Genomic DNA, 19192 nt, shown 5'->3' on the forward strand with positions numbered 1-19192 from the left:
TGCAGAGAAGGGGTCAGATACAGATTATAGAGACAAACAGAGAAAGGGTCGGATACAATATATAGCGATATATAGAGAGAAGGGGTCAGGTATAATATATAGAGATATATAGAGAGAAGGGGTCAGATACAATATATATAGACATACAGAGTGAAGGGGTCAGATACAATATATAGGGATATATAGAGAGAAGGGGTCAGATACAGATTATAGAGACAAACAGAGAGAAAGGGTCAGATATAATATATAGAGAGAAGGGGTCAGATACAATATATAGGGGGATATATAGAGAGAAGGGATCGGATACAATATACAGAGATATATAGAGATAAGGGGTCAGATACAGAGTAGATACTGACCTGCTTTATTATGTTCTCAATTAGGTTCTTGAACAGAGGACTGGACTTTGCTACAAACTTTTCATCACCTAAAGAGAGATTAATATTTATCATTCTGGTTATATTCCAGACCTGGAGACTATAACATTATATCACTCCACCAGACCTGGAGACTATAACATTATATCACTCCACCAGACCTGGATGTTATAACATTATATCACTCCACCAGACCTGGAGACTATAACATTATATCACTCCACCAGACCTGGAGACTATAACATTATATCACTCCACCAGACCTGGAGACTATAACATTATATCACTCCACCAGACCTGGAGACTATAACATTATATCACTCCACCAGACCTGCAGATTATAACATTATATCACTCCACCAGACCTGGAGACTGTAACATTATATCACTCCACCAGACCTGGAGACTATAACATTATATCACTCCACCAGACCTGGAGACTGTAACATTATATCACTCCACCAGACCTGGAGATTATAACTACATTATAACTACCGAGAAGTGGGGTGTCCAAGCTCATGTATGCCGCAGCTTTCAGATGAAGCATGCTGAGATAGCCCTGTAAGATAGAGACAGTGAGGTTATTACTTTATATTGCTCCGTATACATGAACATACTGGGAATTGCACAATTAAATACTATGCTACCTCCAACCATTCTGTAGCTCCAATACTTCCAAAATCCCCGGCGTCCCAGCTCACAAACAGAATACTGCGTCGGGGCTGGAATCCTGCAACACAGAGATGTATTACCGGTGCTCCTACATCAAGGCTGCACTTCCTGCACCACAAGAGGCCAGATTCACTAACACTGCATCAGCACAGGAAGGGTTCTCTCCTGTAAAGGTATTATGCTGTTGATTCCTGGAGATCTGTGACGATGGATAGGACTACTACACCTCCATGCAACTAGCATGTAACTACTACACCTCTATGCAACTACTATGTGAGTACTACACCTCCATACAACTACTATGTGACTACTACACCTCTATGTAACTACTATGTGACTACTACACCTACACCTCTATGTAACTACTATGTGACTACTACACCTCCATACAATTACTATGTGACTACTACACCTTCATGCAACTACTATGTGACTACTACACCTCTATGTAACTACTATGTGACTACTACACCTCCATGCAACTACTATGTGACTACTACACCTCCATGCAACTACTATGTGACTACTACACCTCCATGCAACTACTATGTGACTACTACACCTCCATGCAACTACTATGTGACTACTACACCTCCATGCAACTACTATGTGACTACTACACCTCCATACAACTACTATGTGACTACTACACCTCTATGTAACTACTATGTGACTACTACACCTCCATACAACTACTATGTGACTACTACACCTCTATGTAACTACTATGTGACTACTACACCTCCATACAACTACTATGTGACTACTACACCTCTATGTAACTACTACACCTCCATGCAACTACTATGTGACTACTACACCTACACCTCTATGTAAGTACTATGTGACTACTACACCTCCATGCAACTACTATGTGACTACTACACCTCCATGCAACTAGCATGTGACTACTACACCTACACCTCTATGTAACTACTATGTGACTACTACACCTCCATACAACTACTATGTGACTACTACACCTCTATGTAACTGCTATGTGACTACTACACCTCCATACAACTACTATGTGACTACTACACCTCTATGTAACTACTATGTGACTACTACACCTCCATACAACTACTATGTGACTACTACACCTCTATGTAACTACTACACCTCCATGCAACTACTATGTGACTACTACACCTACACCTCCATGCAACTACTATGTGACTACTACACCTCCATGCAACTACTATGTGACTACTACACCTCCATGCAACTAGCATGTGACTACTACACCTACACCTCTATGTAACTACTATGTGACTACTACACCTCCATACAACTACTATGTGACTACTACACCTCTATGTAACTACTATGTGACTACTACACCTCCATGCAACTACTATGTGACTACTACACCTCCATGCAACTACTATGTGACTACTACACCTCCATGCAACTACTATGTGACTACTACACCTCCATACAACTACTATGTGACTACTACACCTCTATGTAACTACTATGTGACTACTACACCTCCATGCAACTACTATGTGACTACTACACCTCCATGCAACTAGCATGTGACTACTACACCTACACCTCTATGTAACTACTATGTGACTACTACACCTCCATACAACTACTATGTGACTACTACACCTCTATGTAACTACTATGTGACTACTACACCTCCATACAACTACTATGTGACTACTACACCTCTATGTAACTACTATGTGACTACTACACCTCCATACAACTACTATGTGACTACTACACCTCTATGTAACTACTACACCTCCATGCAACTACTATGTGACTACTACACCTCCATACAACTACTATGTGACTACTACACCTCCATGCAACTACTATGTGACTACTACACCTCCATACAACTACTATGTGACTACTACACCTCTATGTAACTACTATGTGACTACTACACCTCCATACAACTACTATGTGACTACTACACCTCTATGTAACTACTACACCTCCATGCAACTACTATGTGACTACTACACCTCCATACAACTACTATGTGACTACTACACCTCTATGTAACTACTACACCTCCATGCAACTACTATGTGACTACTACACCTACACCTCTATGTAAGTACTATGTGACTATGTGACGAAACGAGTATGATAACCCTGTGACAATTCTGGTTCTCGTTTCTCACATAATGTGGATTATAGTACTTTTTATAGTCCATGCTTTTGTTCCGCAGCTCACCAGACTACAACTGCATTGTCCAATTACATGTGGTTAAGGGGACATTGTAGTTCAATGTAAATATGTATATTGTGTATTATATAGTGATGACTTGCAGTAATGTTATTCATTGTCCTTAAACTGAATCCAGGATGGTTATGGGTAAAGATCAGGTGGTGTCCAGGATACAGGTGAGGGGGCTGGAGCAGCATTCATTCTCCCCCCTCCTTCCTCTACAGGAAGCATGGAACATCTGGGGACCCTGTGACATCACAAAGTAGTGTAAGGGGTTAATTTTAGGAGGGGCTCACTGCTACCTTATCCTTGGAAGTAGGGGAAGCCAATTAGCATCAATTGTTCTCCTTAGGACTAGTCCAGACATTCTGTCTGCATCCCAGCAGGGGGCTTCTGTGAAAGGACAGCTCATCTTCACTGCCCTGTCCAAACCCCCTAGTCCTGCACTGACCAATGGTTAAGAAGAATAGACCCAGGGGTTTGCCTAGGGAGGGGAAAGACTGTGGAAATTAGACCTGAGATATAAGGAGCCACTCCAGGGGGGGAAGGGTGTTCATTCTGGTATTTCATTCATTAAGACTGCAAGATCTAGTTTTTGAGTTGTCGTTCTCTACTAGTCTATATATGCAGCTGAGAGAGATCCATGGGTCGTGAAGTCTGGACAGCAGGTGACTATATCTCCTTAAACTAGTGGGGTAAGGGAGAGATGATGTGGTAAACCTGCCTGGCATTTATTTACTGTGTGTACATAATATTCTAGTGTTGTTTGTATGACAATAAATATACTGTTGTATTTTTATAACTGCATTTGCCTGAGTGACTATACGAATCCTAGAAGGTACTGGGTAGACTTCCCGGGCATAGGAAGGCACCCATGGGTGGCCAGCCAGCGTGAAGTGGGTAGCATTTGGCCAGGTAAACCCGGTATCTTCACATTTTTGGTGGCAAGCAGTGGGGTCACTCAGTCCCAGGTTCTCTCTGGGTAGAGCTGCAGGGGAACTGTATTGTGATACATTCCAGGGCTCTGCAAAGCAGTTAGCACTAGAAACCAGTTACCACATTATCTTGAACTTACTCCTAAAGGCTTTAAGGTAGAAAGCGTCACGAAAAGCGTTGTGGGCTTTAGGCGAGGGAAGATGCCGCCTAAGTGCCGATTTGATAAGGGGAGGCGCACCCCGCCAGAGGAGAGCGGAAGATGGAACCGTGTCTCAAAGAAGGGAAATCACAGTGAGGTGATCCCTGGAAGTAAAATGGGTGTGAGCTCTAGGAACAAGAGAGCAGATCACAGACCAGTGTTGAAAAAGTTCCCAAAGGAAGGGATGAAGCAGTCCAGTACAACCAGGAGAAAGGTGTACTGGGATGAAGGACTGTGGGAGTGTCTGTAGGATGGGGATATGGATGTGTTGCACCATCCCACCACAATGCAGCACATTTTGGATTATTGGGATGAGTGCCCAAAGATTATTATGTGGAGCAAGTGCCTGTAATTCTCAGGAGGAACCAGAATGGGATGATTTTACACATGAAGTTATATGTACTATGCAGAATCTGGCCAAGGGAGAATCCAGATACAACATCAGCAGTACAAAAAAGACAGAAATGGACTGTTACAGCACAGGGACATGCCTGATGAATCCCCTGCAAATGTACTAATAGAATCTGTCCCATTATCAGATTCTACAGATCCACTAGAGACAATGAGTATGGAGGAGCTGATAGTGGAATGCCAGATCCGGGGTGTACCTTACCTGTACTGCACGCACAGGGATATCCTCAAACGTCTTTTAAAAGATCAGGAGAATCCCATCAATGCCTTTAGTGTTTATAGGAAATGGATGCTCACTTTAGGTCCCCACATACCTCTCTGGGAACAAATGCAATGTCTGCAACAGAGTTTTGAAGAAGCAGAGGATGAGGTATGGCGACAAGGACTTACGGACACTGAAATGTGGCAGGATCAGTGTTATCGAGTGAATACTGAAAAATGCCAATTGCAATATCTTTTGTCACACTCTAAAAAAATGGCTGCTCAGTCTGTTAATCAGGGGGAGGTCCATCCCAGTGGATTATACACAGTTGCCCAAACTACTATCTTGGGGGAGACTGGAGAAGAACTGCTGGGTGAGGACGTTGTACCTCTGACTACTCAAAAAGGATTAGGTGAAATCCTCCCATTTGGTGACTTGGATGGAAAAGAGCTACCAAGTAAGTACCATGTAGTAGCATCTTCTGATAATTTGCCAGTGTTATTGGCACCTGAGACTGTGTCTGAGTTAGAACAGGATTACAGAAAATACCTGTTATCCAACCCTGTTGTGCCTGAAAATGTTTTATCTAATGCAGTAACGCAGGATACCGCATGTGTGCTCTCCGGGGCAAGTGATGTACAGCTGTACCCAATTGTGGCAGAAGAGAATCATAAACTTGCTCAACATATGATCTCAGCAGAAATCATAATTACAGACTGTATGACATAATTAATGGGAGAGCATAAAGGGATTGTCATGTCAGAGGCCACTATCATGGGGCCCTGGGTAAAAACTACTCTTATACCTTTCCCTATGCAGAATTGGCAGATGAGGAGATGTTGACTGAGTGGGTGTCTGAGAGGGCACCAGCACTGTAAGATTCACCAGCCCCACAAGCTTTGAAGCATCGCACTCCAGCTCCAAATCTGGGAATCTAGGACCCAATACCAGAGACCTGCACTGGACCATCCACTCTGTTTTGCTGCCAGGAGGACAAGTCTGTGTCCAATGAGGATTCACACTACCCCGATGCGCCAGAGGCGAGGGAAGTAGTGCCACAGTTGGATGTGGTAGTAGGGGAGGGGAGATGCACACCAACATACATACAGTAGCACCCACAAGTGGCTTGGGAGGGAGACAGAGGATTCCCCATAAGCAAAGAATTAATGGAGCCACCAAGTTTGCCTGCCACTGGGCAGTTGTCCCTTGAGTGTTTGGGGGAGGGGGGATTGGATCTTTGCCAGAAACAAATGGATAAGGAGCCAGAAAGTTTTCCTGCCACTTGGCAGTTTTCACTCGAATATGTTGGGGAAGGAGCATGGTCTCCAGAAACAGAGGACAGGCCAAGGGACTATTTGCAGTTGGGCAATTGAGGGTGGACAAGGCAAGGGATGTTGGATTACAACTCTCCTACCATGGATGTGTGCACCGGAGTGGCCCAGTTTTATTGTTGTCTCATCTTATGACACAGGGCAGCATAAACCCCCACTCCAGCTGGGTGGGAAGATATGCCTGCAGCCATGGGACCCGGGTGGGAGATTGAGAAACTGTGTACTTCTGTCTACCTTACCATCAGACCCAGGAGAAAGCACAGCAGGCCAGAGACTTTGGACTTGGGGGGAGAAAGGTTTACTTGGGGCAAGTGAGCCACTGGGGAACAAGGGCTAAAAAAGTGGGGGACCCCACACACACACACACACACACACACACAGCTCTGTCACCACACCTCCATCCTGTCCTGTATCTCTCTACTATTCCTGTACTGACCTCACACATACAGCTCTGTCACTACACCTCCATCCTGTCCTGTATCTCTCTACTATTCCTGTACTGACCTCACACACACAGCTCTGTCACCACACCTCCATCCTGTCCTGTATCTCTCTACTATTCCTGTACTGACCACACACACACAGCTCTGTCACCACACCTCCATCCTGTCCTGTATCTCTCTACTATTCCTGTACTGACCTCACACACACACAGCTCTGTCACTACACCTCCATCCTGTCCTGTATCTCTCTACTATTCCTGTACTGACCTCACACACACAGCTCTGTCACCACACCTCCATCCTGTCCTGTATCTCTCTACTATTCCTGTACTGACCCCCCCACACACACAGCTCTGTCACTACACCTCCATCCTGTCCTGTATCTCTCTACTATTCCTGTACTGACCTCACACACACAGCTCTGTCACTACACCTCCATCCTGTCCTGTATCTCTCTACTATTCCTGTACTGACCTCACACACACAGCTCTGTCACTACACCTCCATCCTGTCCTGTATCTCTCTACTATTCCTGTACTGACCTCACACACACACAGCTCTGTCACTACACCTCCATCCTGTCCTGTATCTCTCTACTATTCCTGTACTGACCCCCCCCACACACAGCTCTGTCACTACACCTCCATCCTGTCCTGTATCTCTCTACTATTCCTGTACTGACCTCACACACACACAGCTCTGTCACTACACCTCCATCCTGTCCTGTATCTCTCTACTATTCCTGTACTGACCTCACACACACACAGCTCTGTCACTACACCTCCATCCTGTCCTGTATCTCTCTACTATTCCTGTACTGACCTCACACACACACAGCTCTGTCACTACACCTCCATCCTGTCCTGTATCTCTCTACTATTCCTGTACTGACCTCACACACACACAGCTCTGTCACTACACCTCCATCCTGTCCTGTATCTCTCTACTATTCCTGTACTGACCTCACACACACACAGCTCTGTCACTACACCTCCATCCTGTCCTGTATCTCTCTACTATTCCTGTACTGACCCCCCCCACACACAGCTCTGTCACTACACCTCCATCCTGTCCTGTATCTCTCTACTATTCCTGTACTGACCTCACACACACAGCTATGTCATTACACCTCCATCCTGTCCTGTATCTCTCTACTATTCCTGTACTTACCTCACACACAGCTCTGTCACTACACCTCCATCCTGTCCTGTATCTCTCTACTATTCCTGTACTGACCTCACACACACACAGCTCTGTCACTACACCTCCATCCTGTCCTGTATCTCTCTACTATTCCTGTACTGACCTCACACACACACAGCTCTGTCACTACACCTCCATCCTGTCCTGTATCTCTCTACTATTCCTGTACTGACCTCACACACACACAGCTCTGTCACTACACCTCCATCCTGTCCTGTATCTCTCTACTATTCCTGTACTGACCTCACACACACACAGCTCTGTCACTACACCTCCATCCTGTCCTGTATCTCTCTACTATTCCTGTACTGACCTCACACACACACAGCTCTGTCACTACACCTCCATCCTGTCCTGTATCTCTCTACTATTCCTGTACTGACCTCACACACACACAGCTCTGTCACTACACCTCTATCCTGTCCTGTATCTCTCTACTATTCCTGTACTGACCTCACACACACACACAGCTCTGTCACTACACCTCCATCCTGTCCTGTATCTCTCTACTATTCCTGTACTGACCCCCCCCACACACAGCTCTGTCACTACACCTCCATCCTGTCCTGTATCTCTCTACTATTCCTGTACTGACCTCACACACACAGCTATGTCATTACACCTCCATCCTGTCCTGTATCTCTCTACTATTCCTGTACTTACCTCACACACAGCTCTGTCACTACACCTCCATCCTGTCCTGTATCTCTCTACTATTCCTGTACTGACCTCACACACACAGCTCTGTCACTACACCTCCATCCTGTCCTGTATCTCTACTATTCCTGTACTGACCTCACACACAGCTCTGTCACTACACCTCCATCCTGTCCTGTATCTCTCTACTATTCCTGTACTGACCTCACACATACAGCTCTGTCACTACACCTCCATCCTGTCCTGTATCTCTCTACTATTCCTGTACTGACCTCACACACACACAGCTCTGTCACTACACCTCCATCCTGTCCTGTATCTCTCTACTATTCCTGTACTGACCTCACACACACACACAGCTGTCACTACACCTCCATCCTGTCCTGTATCTCTCTACTATTCCTGTACTGACCTCACACACACACAGCTCTGTCACTACACCTCCATCCTGTCCTGTATCTCTCTACTATTCCTGTACTGACCTCACACACACACAGCTCTGTCACTACACCTCTATCCTGTCCTGTATCTCTCTACTATTCCTGTACTGACCTCACACACACAGCTCTGTCACTACACCTCCATCCTGTCCTGTATCTCTCTACTATTCCTGTACTGACCTCATACACACAGCTCTGTCACTACACCTCCATCCTGTCCTGTATCTCTGTACTATTCCTGTACTGACCTCACACACACAGCTCTGTCACTACACCTCCATCCTGTCCTGTATCTCTCTACTATTCCTGTACTGACCTCTTACACACACCTCTGTCACTACACCTCCATCCTGTCCTGTATCTCTCTGCTATTCCTGTACTGACCTCACACACACAGCTCTGTCACTACACCTCCATCCTGTCCTGTATCTCTCTACTATTCCTGTACTGACCTCACACACACACACAGCTCTGTCACTACACCTCCATCCTGTCCTGTATCTCTCTACTATTCCTGTACTGACCTCACACACACACAACTCTGTCACTACACCTCCATCCTGTCCTGTATCTCTCTACTATTCCTGTACTGACCTCACACACACAGCTCTGTCACTACACCTCCATCCTGTCCTGTATCTCTCTACTATTCCTGTACTGACCTCACACACACACAGCTCTGTCACTACACCTCCATCCTGTCCTGTATCTCTCTACTATTCCTGTACTGACCTCACACACACACACAGCTCTGTCACTACACCTCCATCCTGTCCTGTATCTCTCTACTATTCCTGTACTGACCTCACACACACACAACTCTGTCACTACACCTCCATCCTGTCCTGTATCTCTCTACTATTCCTGTACTGACCTCACACACACACCTCTGTCACTACACCTCCATCCTGTCCTGTATCTCTCTGCTATTCCTGTACTGACCTCACACACACAGCTCTGTCACTACACCTCCATCCTGTCCTGTATCTCTCTGCTATTCCTGTACTGACCTCACACACACAGCTCTGTCACTACACCTCCATCCTGTCCTGTATCTCTCTACTATTCCTGTACTGACCCCACACACACAGCTCTGTCACTACACCTCCATCCTGTCCTGTATCTCTCTACTATTCCTGTACTGACCTCACACACACACACAGCTGTCACTACACCTCCATCCTGTCCTGTATCTCTCTACTATTCCTGTACTGACCTCACACACACACAGCTCTGTCACTACACCTCCATCCTGTCCTGTATCTCTCTACTATTCCTGTACTGACCCCACACACACACAGCTGTCACTACACCTCCATCCTGTCCTGTATCTCTCTACTATTCCTATACTGACCTCACACACACAGCTCTGTCACTACACCTTCATCCTGTCCTGTATCACTCTGCTATTCCTGTACTGTCCTCACACACACAGCTCTGTCACTACACCTCCATCCTGTCCTGTATCTCTCTACTATTCCTGTACTGACCTCACACACACAGCTCTGTCACTACACCTCCATCCTGTCCTGTATCTCTCTACTATTCCTGTACTGACCTCACACACACAGAGGTCTGTCATTACATCTCCATCATGTCCTGTATCTCTCTACTATTCCTGTACTGACCTCACACACACACACAGCTCTGTCACTACACCTCCATCCTGTCCTGTATCTCTCTACTATTCCTGTACTGACCTCACACACACACAGCTCTGTCACTACACCTCCATCCTGTCCTGTATCTCTGTATTATTCCTGTACTGACCTCACACACACAGCTCTGTCACTACACCTCCATCCTGTCCTGTATCTCTCTACTATTCCTGTACTGACCTCACACACACAGCTCTGTCACTACACCTCCATCCTGTCCTGTATCTCTCTACTATTCCTGTACTGACCTCACACACACACAGCCCTGTCACTACACCTCCATCCTGTCCTGTATCTCTCTACTATTCCTGTACTGACCTCACACACACAGCTCTGTCACTACACCTCCATCCTGTCCTGTATCTCTCTACTATTCCTGTACTGACCTCACACACACACACAGCTCTGTCACTACACCTCCATCCTGTCCTGTATCTCTCTACTATTCCTGTACTGACCTCACACACACACAGCTCTGTCACTACACCTCCATCCTGTCCTGTATCACTCTGCTATTCCTGTACTGTAGGGTTTTATGAACTCACCATTGCCCACCATCATGGTCATCGTACGTGCAAGCTCTTGTAGGATGGCAGTGCCAACTCCAGACTTTGCAGCACCGGGACCCCAGGAATCTCGTTGAGCCCCCACAACAATGTAGTGTTCTGCAGGCAGAGGTAGTGTGGACATTATAGCAGAGGGAGAATATAGATATAACATGTTGGGTGGATTGAGACTTACCAGGTTCAAATCGTCCCGTTATACTGCCAAAGACGTTATTCAGCTCCACACTGCGCGGCACATTGGTCACTTCCAGCTGGACCTTGTGTTCTGGAACCTTGAGCTTGGGGCCCAAACCGTAAGAAGGGAAGGAAGGGCCCCTCCATTCTGAGGAACAGTCGGGTCCTGACAGCTTACTGCAGGGAATAGAAGTGTCATGAAATCTAGTCTTAAAGTAACTAAGTCATGACTTCAAAATGTCTGTGCATGACTATGTCTGGATACCACCCTACCCTGTGCCTGGATACCACCCTACCCTGTGCCTGGATACCACCCTACCCTGTGCCTGGATACCACCCTACCCTGTGCCTGGATACCACCCTACCCTGTGCCTGGATACCACCCTACCCTGTGCCTGGATACCACCCTACACTGTGCCTGGATACCACACTACACTGTGCCTGGATACCACCCTACACTGTACCTGGATACCACCCTACACTGTGCCTGGATACCACCCTACCCTGTGCCTGGATACCACCCTACACTGTGCCTGGATACCACCATACCCTGTGCCTGGATACCACCCTACCCTGTGCCTGGATACCACCCTACACTGTGCCTGGATACCACCCTACACTGTGCCTGGATACCACACTACACTGTGCCTGGATACCACCCTACACTGTGCCTGGATACCACCCTACCCTGTGCCTGGATACCACACTACACTGTGCCTGGATACCACACTACACTGTGCCTGGATACCACACTACACTGTGCCTGGATACCACCCTACCCTGTGCCTGGATACCACACTACACTACACTGTGCCTGGATACCACCCTACCCTGTGCCTGGATACCACCCTACACTGTGCCTGGATACCACCCTACCCTGTGCCTGGATACCACACTACACTACACTGTGCCTGGATACCACCCTACACTGTGCCTGGATACCACCCTACCCTGTGCCTGGATACCACACTACACTACACTGTGCCTGGATACCACACTACACTGTGCCTGGATACCACACTACACTGTGCCTGGATACCACACTACACTGTGCCTGGATACCACACTACACTGTGCCTGGATACCACCCTACCCTGTGCCTGGATACCACCCTACCCTGTGCCTGGATACCACCCTACCCTGTGCCTGGATACCACCCTACCCTGTGCCTGGATACCACCCTACCCTGTGCCTGGGTACCACACTACACTGTGCCTGGATACCACACTACACTACACTGTGCCTGGATACCACCATACACTGTGCCTGGATACCACCCTACCCTGTGCCTGGATACCACCCTACCCTGTGCCTGGATACCACACTACACTACACTGTGCCTGGATACCACCATACACTGTGCCTGGATACCACCCTACCCTGTGCCTGGATACCACCCTACCCTGTGCCTGGATACCACACTACACTACACTGTGCCTGGATACCACACTACACTGTGCCTGGATACCACCCTACCCTGTGCCTGGATACCACACTACACTACACTGTGCCTGGATACCACCATACACTGTGCCTGGATACCACCCTACCCTGTGCCTGGATACCACCCTACCCTGTGCCTGGATACCACACTACACTACACTGTGCCTGGATACCACACTACACTGTGCCTGGATACCACACTACACTACACTGTGCCTGGATACCACCCTACCCTGTGCCTGGATACCACACTACACTACACTGTGCCTGGATACCACCCTACCCTGTGCCTGGATACCACCCTACCCTGTGCCTGGATACCACCCTACCCTGTGCCTGGATAACACACTACACTGTGCCTGGATACCACCCTACCCTGTGCCTGGATAACACACTACACTGTGCCTGGATACCACCCTACCCTGTGCCTGGATACCACCATACACTGTGCCTGGATACCACCCTACCCTGTGCCTGGATACCACACTACACTGTGCCTGGATACCACCCTACACTGTGCCTGGATACCACCCTACCCTGTGCCTGGATACCACCCTACCCTGTGCCTGGATACCACCCTACCCTGTGCCTGGATACCACCCTACCCTGTGCCTGGATACCACCCTACCCTGTGCCTGGATACCACCCTACCCTGTGCCTGGATACCACCCTACCCTGTGCCTGGATACCACCCTACCCTGTGCCTGGATACCACCCTACCCTGTGCCTGGATACCACCCTACCCTGTGCCTGGATACCACCCTACCCTGTGCCTGGATACCACACTACACTACACTGTGCCTGGATACCACCCTACACTACACTGTGCCTGGATACCACCCTACCCTGTGCCTGGATACCACCCTACCCTGTGCCTGGATACCACCATACACTGTGCCTGGATACCACCCTACCCTGTGCCTGGATACCACCCTACACTGTGCCTGGATACCACACTACACTGTGCCTGGATACCACACTACACTACACTGTGCCTGGATACCACCCTACCCTGTGCCTGGATACCACACTACACTACACTGTGCCTGGATACCACCCTACCCTGTGCCTGGATACCACCCTACCCTGTGCCTGGATACCACACTACACTACACTGTGCCTGGATACCACACTACACTGTGCCTGGATACCACACTACACTACACTGTGCCTGGATACCACCCTACCCTGTGCCTGGATACCACACTACACTACACTGTGCCTGGATACCACCCTACCCTGTGCCTGGATACCACCCTACCCTGTGCCTGGATACCACCCTACCCTGTGCCTGGATAACACACTACACTGTGCCTGGATACCACCCTACCCTGTGCCTGGATAACACACTACACTGTGCCTGGATACCACCCTACCCTGTGCCTGGATACCACCATACACTGTGCCTGGATACCACCCTACCCTGTGCCTGGATACCACACTACACTGTGCCTGGATACCACCCTACACTGTGCCTGGATACCACCCTACCCTGTGCCTGGATACCACCCTACCCTGTGCCTGGATACCACCCTACCCTGTGCCTGGATACCACCCTACCCTGTGCCTGGATACCACCCTACCCTGTGCCTGGATACCACCCTACCCTGTGCCTGGATACCACCCTACCCTGTGCCTGGATACCACCCTACCCTGTGCCTGGATACCACCCTACCCTGTGCCTGGATACCACCCTACCCTGTGCCTGGATACCACCCTACCCTGTGCCTGGATACCACCCTACCCTGTGCCTGGATACCACACTACACTACACTGTGCCTGGATACCACCCTACACTACACTGTGCCTGGATACCACCCTACCCTGTGCCTGGATACCACCCTACCCTGTGCCTGGATACCACCATACACTGTGCCTGGATACCACCCTACCCTGTGCCTGGATACCACCCTACACTGTGCCTGGATACCACACTACACTGTGCCTGGATACCACACTACACTACACTGTGCCTGGATACCACACTACACTGTGCCTGGATACCACACTACACTGTGCCTGGATACCACCATACACTGTGCCTGGATACCACCATACACTGAGCCTGGATACCACACTACACTATGCTGTGTCTGGATACCACCCTACACTGTGCCTGGATACCACACTACACTACACTGTGCCTGGATACCACCCTACCCTGTGCCTGGATACCACCCTACACTGTGCCTGGATACCACACTACACTGTGCCTGGATACCACACTACACTGTGCCTGGATACCACACTACACTGTGCCTGGATACCACCCTACCCTGTGCCTGGATACCACCCTACCCTGTGCCTGGATACCACCCTACACTGTGCCTGGATACCACACTACACTGTGCCTGGATACCACACTACACTACACTGTGCCTGGATACCACACTACACTGTGCCTGGATACCACACTACACTGTGCCTGGATACCACCATACACTGTGCCTGGATACCACCATACACTGAGCCTGGATACCACACTACACTATGCTGTGTCTGGATACCACCCTACACTGTGCCTGGATACCACACTACACTACACTGTGCCTGGATACCACACTACAGTGTGCCTGGATACCACCCTACCCTGTGCCTGGATACCACACTACACTGTGCCTGGATACCACACTACACTACACTGTGCCTGGATACCACACTACACTGTGTCTGGATACCACCCTACACTGTGCCTGGATACCACACTACACTACACTGTGCCTGGATACCACACTACACTGTGCCTGGACACCACACTACACTGTGCCTGGATACCACCCTACACTATGTCTGGATACCACCATACACTGTGCCTGGATACCACACTACACTATGTCTGGATACCACCATACACTGTGCCTGGATACCACACTACACTGTGCCTGGATACCACACTACACTGTGCCTGGATACCACACTACACTGTGCCTGGATACCACCCTACCCTGTGCCTGGATACCACACTACACTACACTGTGCCTGGATACCACACTACAGTGTGCCTGGATACCACCCTACCCTGTGCCTGGATACCACACTACACTGTGCCTGGATACCACACTACACTACACTGTGCCTGGATACCACACTACACTGTGTCTGGATACCACCCTACACTGTGCCTGGATACCACACTACACTACACTGTGCCTGGATACCACACTACACTGTGCCTGGACACCACACTACACTGTGCCTGGATACCACCCTACACTATGTCTGGATACCACCATACACTGTGCCTGGATACCACACTACACTATGTCTGGATACCACCATACACTGTGCCTGGATACCACACTACACTGTGCCTGGATACCACACTACACTGTGCCTGGATACCACACTACACTGTGCCTGGATACCACACTACACTGTGCCTGGATACCACACTACACTACACTGTGCCTGGATACCACACTACACTGTGCCTGGATACCACACTACACTGTGCCTGGATACCACACTACACTACACTGTGCCTGGATACCACACTACACTGTGCCTGGATACCACCATACACTGTGCCTGGATACCACACTACACTGTGCCTGGATACCACCCTACACTGTGCCTGGATACCACACTACACTGTGCCTGGATACCACACTACACTGTGCCTGGATACCACCCAACACTGTGCCTGGATACCACACTACACTGTGCCTGGATACCACCCTACCCTGTGCCTGGATACCACCCTACACTGTGCCTGGATACCACACTATACTGTGCCTGGATACCACACTACACTGTGCCTGGATACCACCATACACTGTGCCTGGATACCACCCTACACTGTGCCTGGATACCACACTACACTGTGCCTGGATACCACACTACACTGTGCCTGGATACCACCCAACACTGTGCCTGGATACCACACTACACTGTGCCTGGATACCACCCTACCCTGTGCCTGGATACCACCCTACACTGTGCCTGGATACCACCCTACACTGTGCCTGGATACCACACTACACTGTGCCTGGATACCACCCTACACTGTGCCTGGATACCACCCTACACTGTGCCTGGATATCACCCTACACTGAGCCTGGATACCACCCTACCCTGTGCCTGGATACCACCCTACCCTGTGCCTGGATACCACCCTACACTGTGCCTGGATACCACCATACACTGTGCCTGGATACCACCCTACACTGTGCCTGGATACCACACTACACTGTGCCTGGATACCACACTACACTGTGCCTGGATACCACCCTACACTGTGCCTGGATACCACACTACACTGTGCCTGGATACCACCCAACACTGTGCCTGGATACCACACTACACTGTGCCTGGATACCACCCTACACTGTGCCTGGATACCACACTACACTGTGCCTGGATACCACACTACACTGTGCCTGGATACCACCATACACTGAGCCTGGATACCACACTACACTACACTGTGCCTGGATACCACACTACACTGTGCCTGGATACCACACTACACTGTGCCTGGATACCACACTACACTGTGCCTGGATACCACACTACACTGTGCCTGGATACCACACTACACTGTGCCTGGATACCACCCTACACTGTGCCTGGATACCACACTACACTGTGCCTGGATACCACCATACACTGAGCCTGGATACCACACTACACTACACTGTGCCTGGATACCACACTACACTGTGCCTGGATACCACACTACACTGTGCCTGGATACCACACTACACTGTGCCTGGATACCACACTACACTGTGCCTGGATACCACACTACACTGTGCCTGGATACCACCCTACCCTGTGCCTGGATACCACACTACACTGTGCCTGGATACCACACTACACTACACTGTGCCTGGATACCACCCTACCCTGTGCCTGGATACCACACTACACTGTGCCTGGATATCACCCTACACTGAGCCTGGATACCACACTACACTGTGCCTGGATACCACCATACACTGTGCCTGGATACCACACTACACTGTGCCTGGATACCACACTACACTGTGCCTGGATACCACACTACAGTGTGCCTGGATACCACCATACACTGTGCCTGGATACCACACTACACTACACTGTGCCTGGATACCACACTACACTGTGCCTGGATACCACACTACACTGTGCCTGGATACCACACTACACTACACTGTGCCTGGATACCACACTACACTGCACTGTGCCTGGATACCACACTACACTACACTGTGCCTGGATACCACACTATACTGTGCCTGGATACCACACTACACTACACTGTGCCTGGATACCACCCTACACTGTGCCTGGATACCACACTACACTGTGCCTGGATACCACCCTACACTGTGCCTGGATACCACACTACACTGTGCCTGGATACCACACTACACTGTGCCTGGATACCACACTACACAACACTGTGCCTGGATACCACACTACACTGCACTGTGCCTGGATACCACACTACACTACACTGTGCCTGGATACCACACTATACTGTGCCTGGATACCACACTACACTACACTGTGCCTGGATACCACCCTACACTGTGCCTGGATACCACACTACACTGTGCCTGGATACCACCCTACACTGTGCCTGGATACCACACTACACTGAGCCTGGATACCACCCTACACTGTGCCTGGATACCACAATACACTGTGCCTGGATACCACACTACACTGTGCCTGGATACCACACTACACTGTGCCTGGATACCACACTACACTACACTGTGCCTGAATACCACCCTACACTGTGCCTGGATACCACCCTACACTGTGCCTGGATACCACAATACACTGTGCCTGGATACCACCCTACCCTGTGCCTGGATACCACACTACACTACACTGTGCCTGGATACCACCCTACACTGTGCCTGGATACCACACTACACTGTGCCTGGATACCACACTACACTGTGCCTGGATACCACACTACACTGTGCCTGGATACCACACTACACTGTGCCTGGATACCACCCTACACTGTGCCTGGATACCACACTACACTGTGCCTGGATACCACCCTACCCTGTGCCTGGATACCACACTACACTACACTGTGTCTGGATACCACCCTACACTACACTGTGCCTGGATACCACCCTACCCTGTGCCTGGATACCACCCTACACTGTGCCTGGATGCCACACTACAGTGTGCCTGGATACCACCCTACACTACACTGTGCCTGGATACCACCCTACCCTGTGCCTGGATACCACCCTACCCTGTGCCTGGATACCACACTACACTACACTGTGCCTGGATACCACCATACACTGTGCCTGGATACCACACTACACTA

At 49.3% G+C, this 19192-nt stretch overlaps 1 protein-coding gene and 1 long non-coding RNA gene across 3 annotated transcripts in view; both read right to left on the reverse strand.

Annotated features, from left to right (window-relative positions):
* TFR2 (transferrin receptor 2) overlaps positions 1-19192 on the reverse strand; it is a 156374-nt gene that overhangs the window by 12870 nt on the left and 124312 nt on the right. For both annotated transcript variants that reach the window (XM_075206181.1, XM_075206180.1), the window contains exons 10-14: positions 11468-11643; positions 11272-11391; positions 1025-1107; positions 873-936; positions 360-427 (exon numbers count right to left, since the gene is read on the reverse strand). In XM_075206181.1, the coding sequence (XP_075062282.1) occupies positions 360-427; positions 873-936; positions 1025-1107; positions 11272-11391; positions 11468-11643 (511 nt within the window). The remainder of the gene's footprint in view (positions 1-359; positions 428-872; positions 937-1024; positions 1108-11271; positions 11392-11467; positions 11644-19192) is intronic.
* On the reverse strand, positions 9171-11265 carry LOC142150972 (uncharacterized). The gene is made up of 2 exons (XR_012691117.1): positions 10654-11265; positions 9171-10443 (listed from the first exon to the last, which is right to left on the reverse strand). It is a non-coding gene; the product is annotated as an uncharacterized LOC142150972 (long non-coding RNA).

This window comes from Mixophyes fleayi, chromosome 4, assembly GCF_038048845.1.
Source record: "Mixophyes fleayi isolate aMixFle1 chromosome 4, aMixFle1.hap1, whole genome shotgun sequence".
Taxonomy (NCBI): Eukaryota; Metazoa; Chordata; class Amphibia; order Anura; family Limnodynastidae; genus Mixophyes; species Mixophyes fleayi.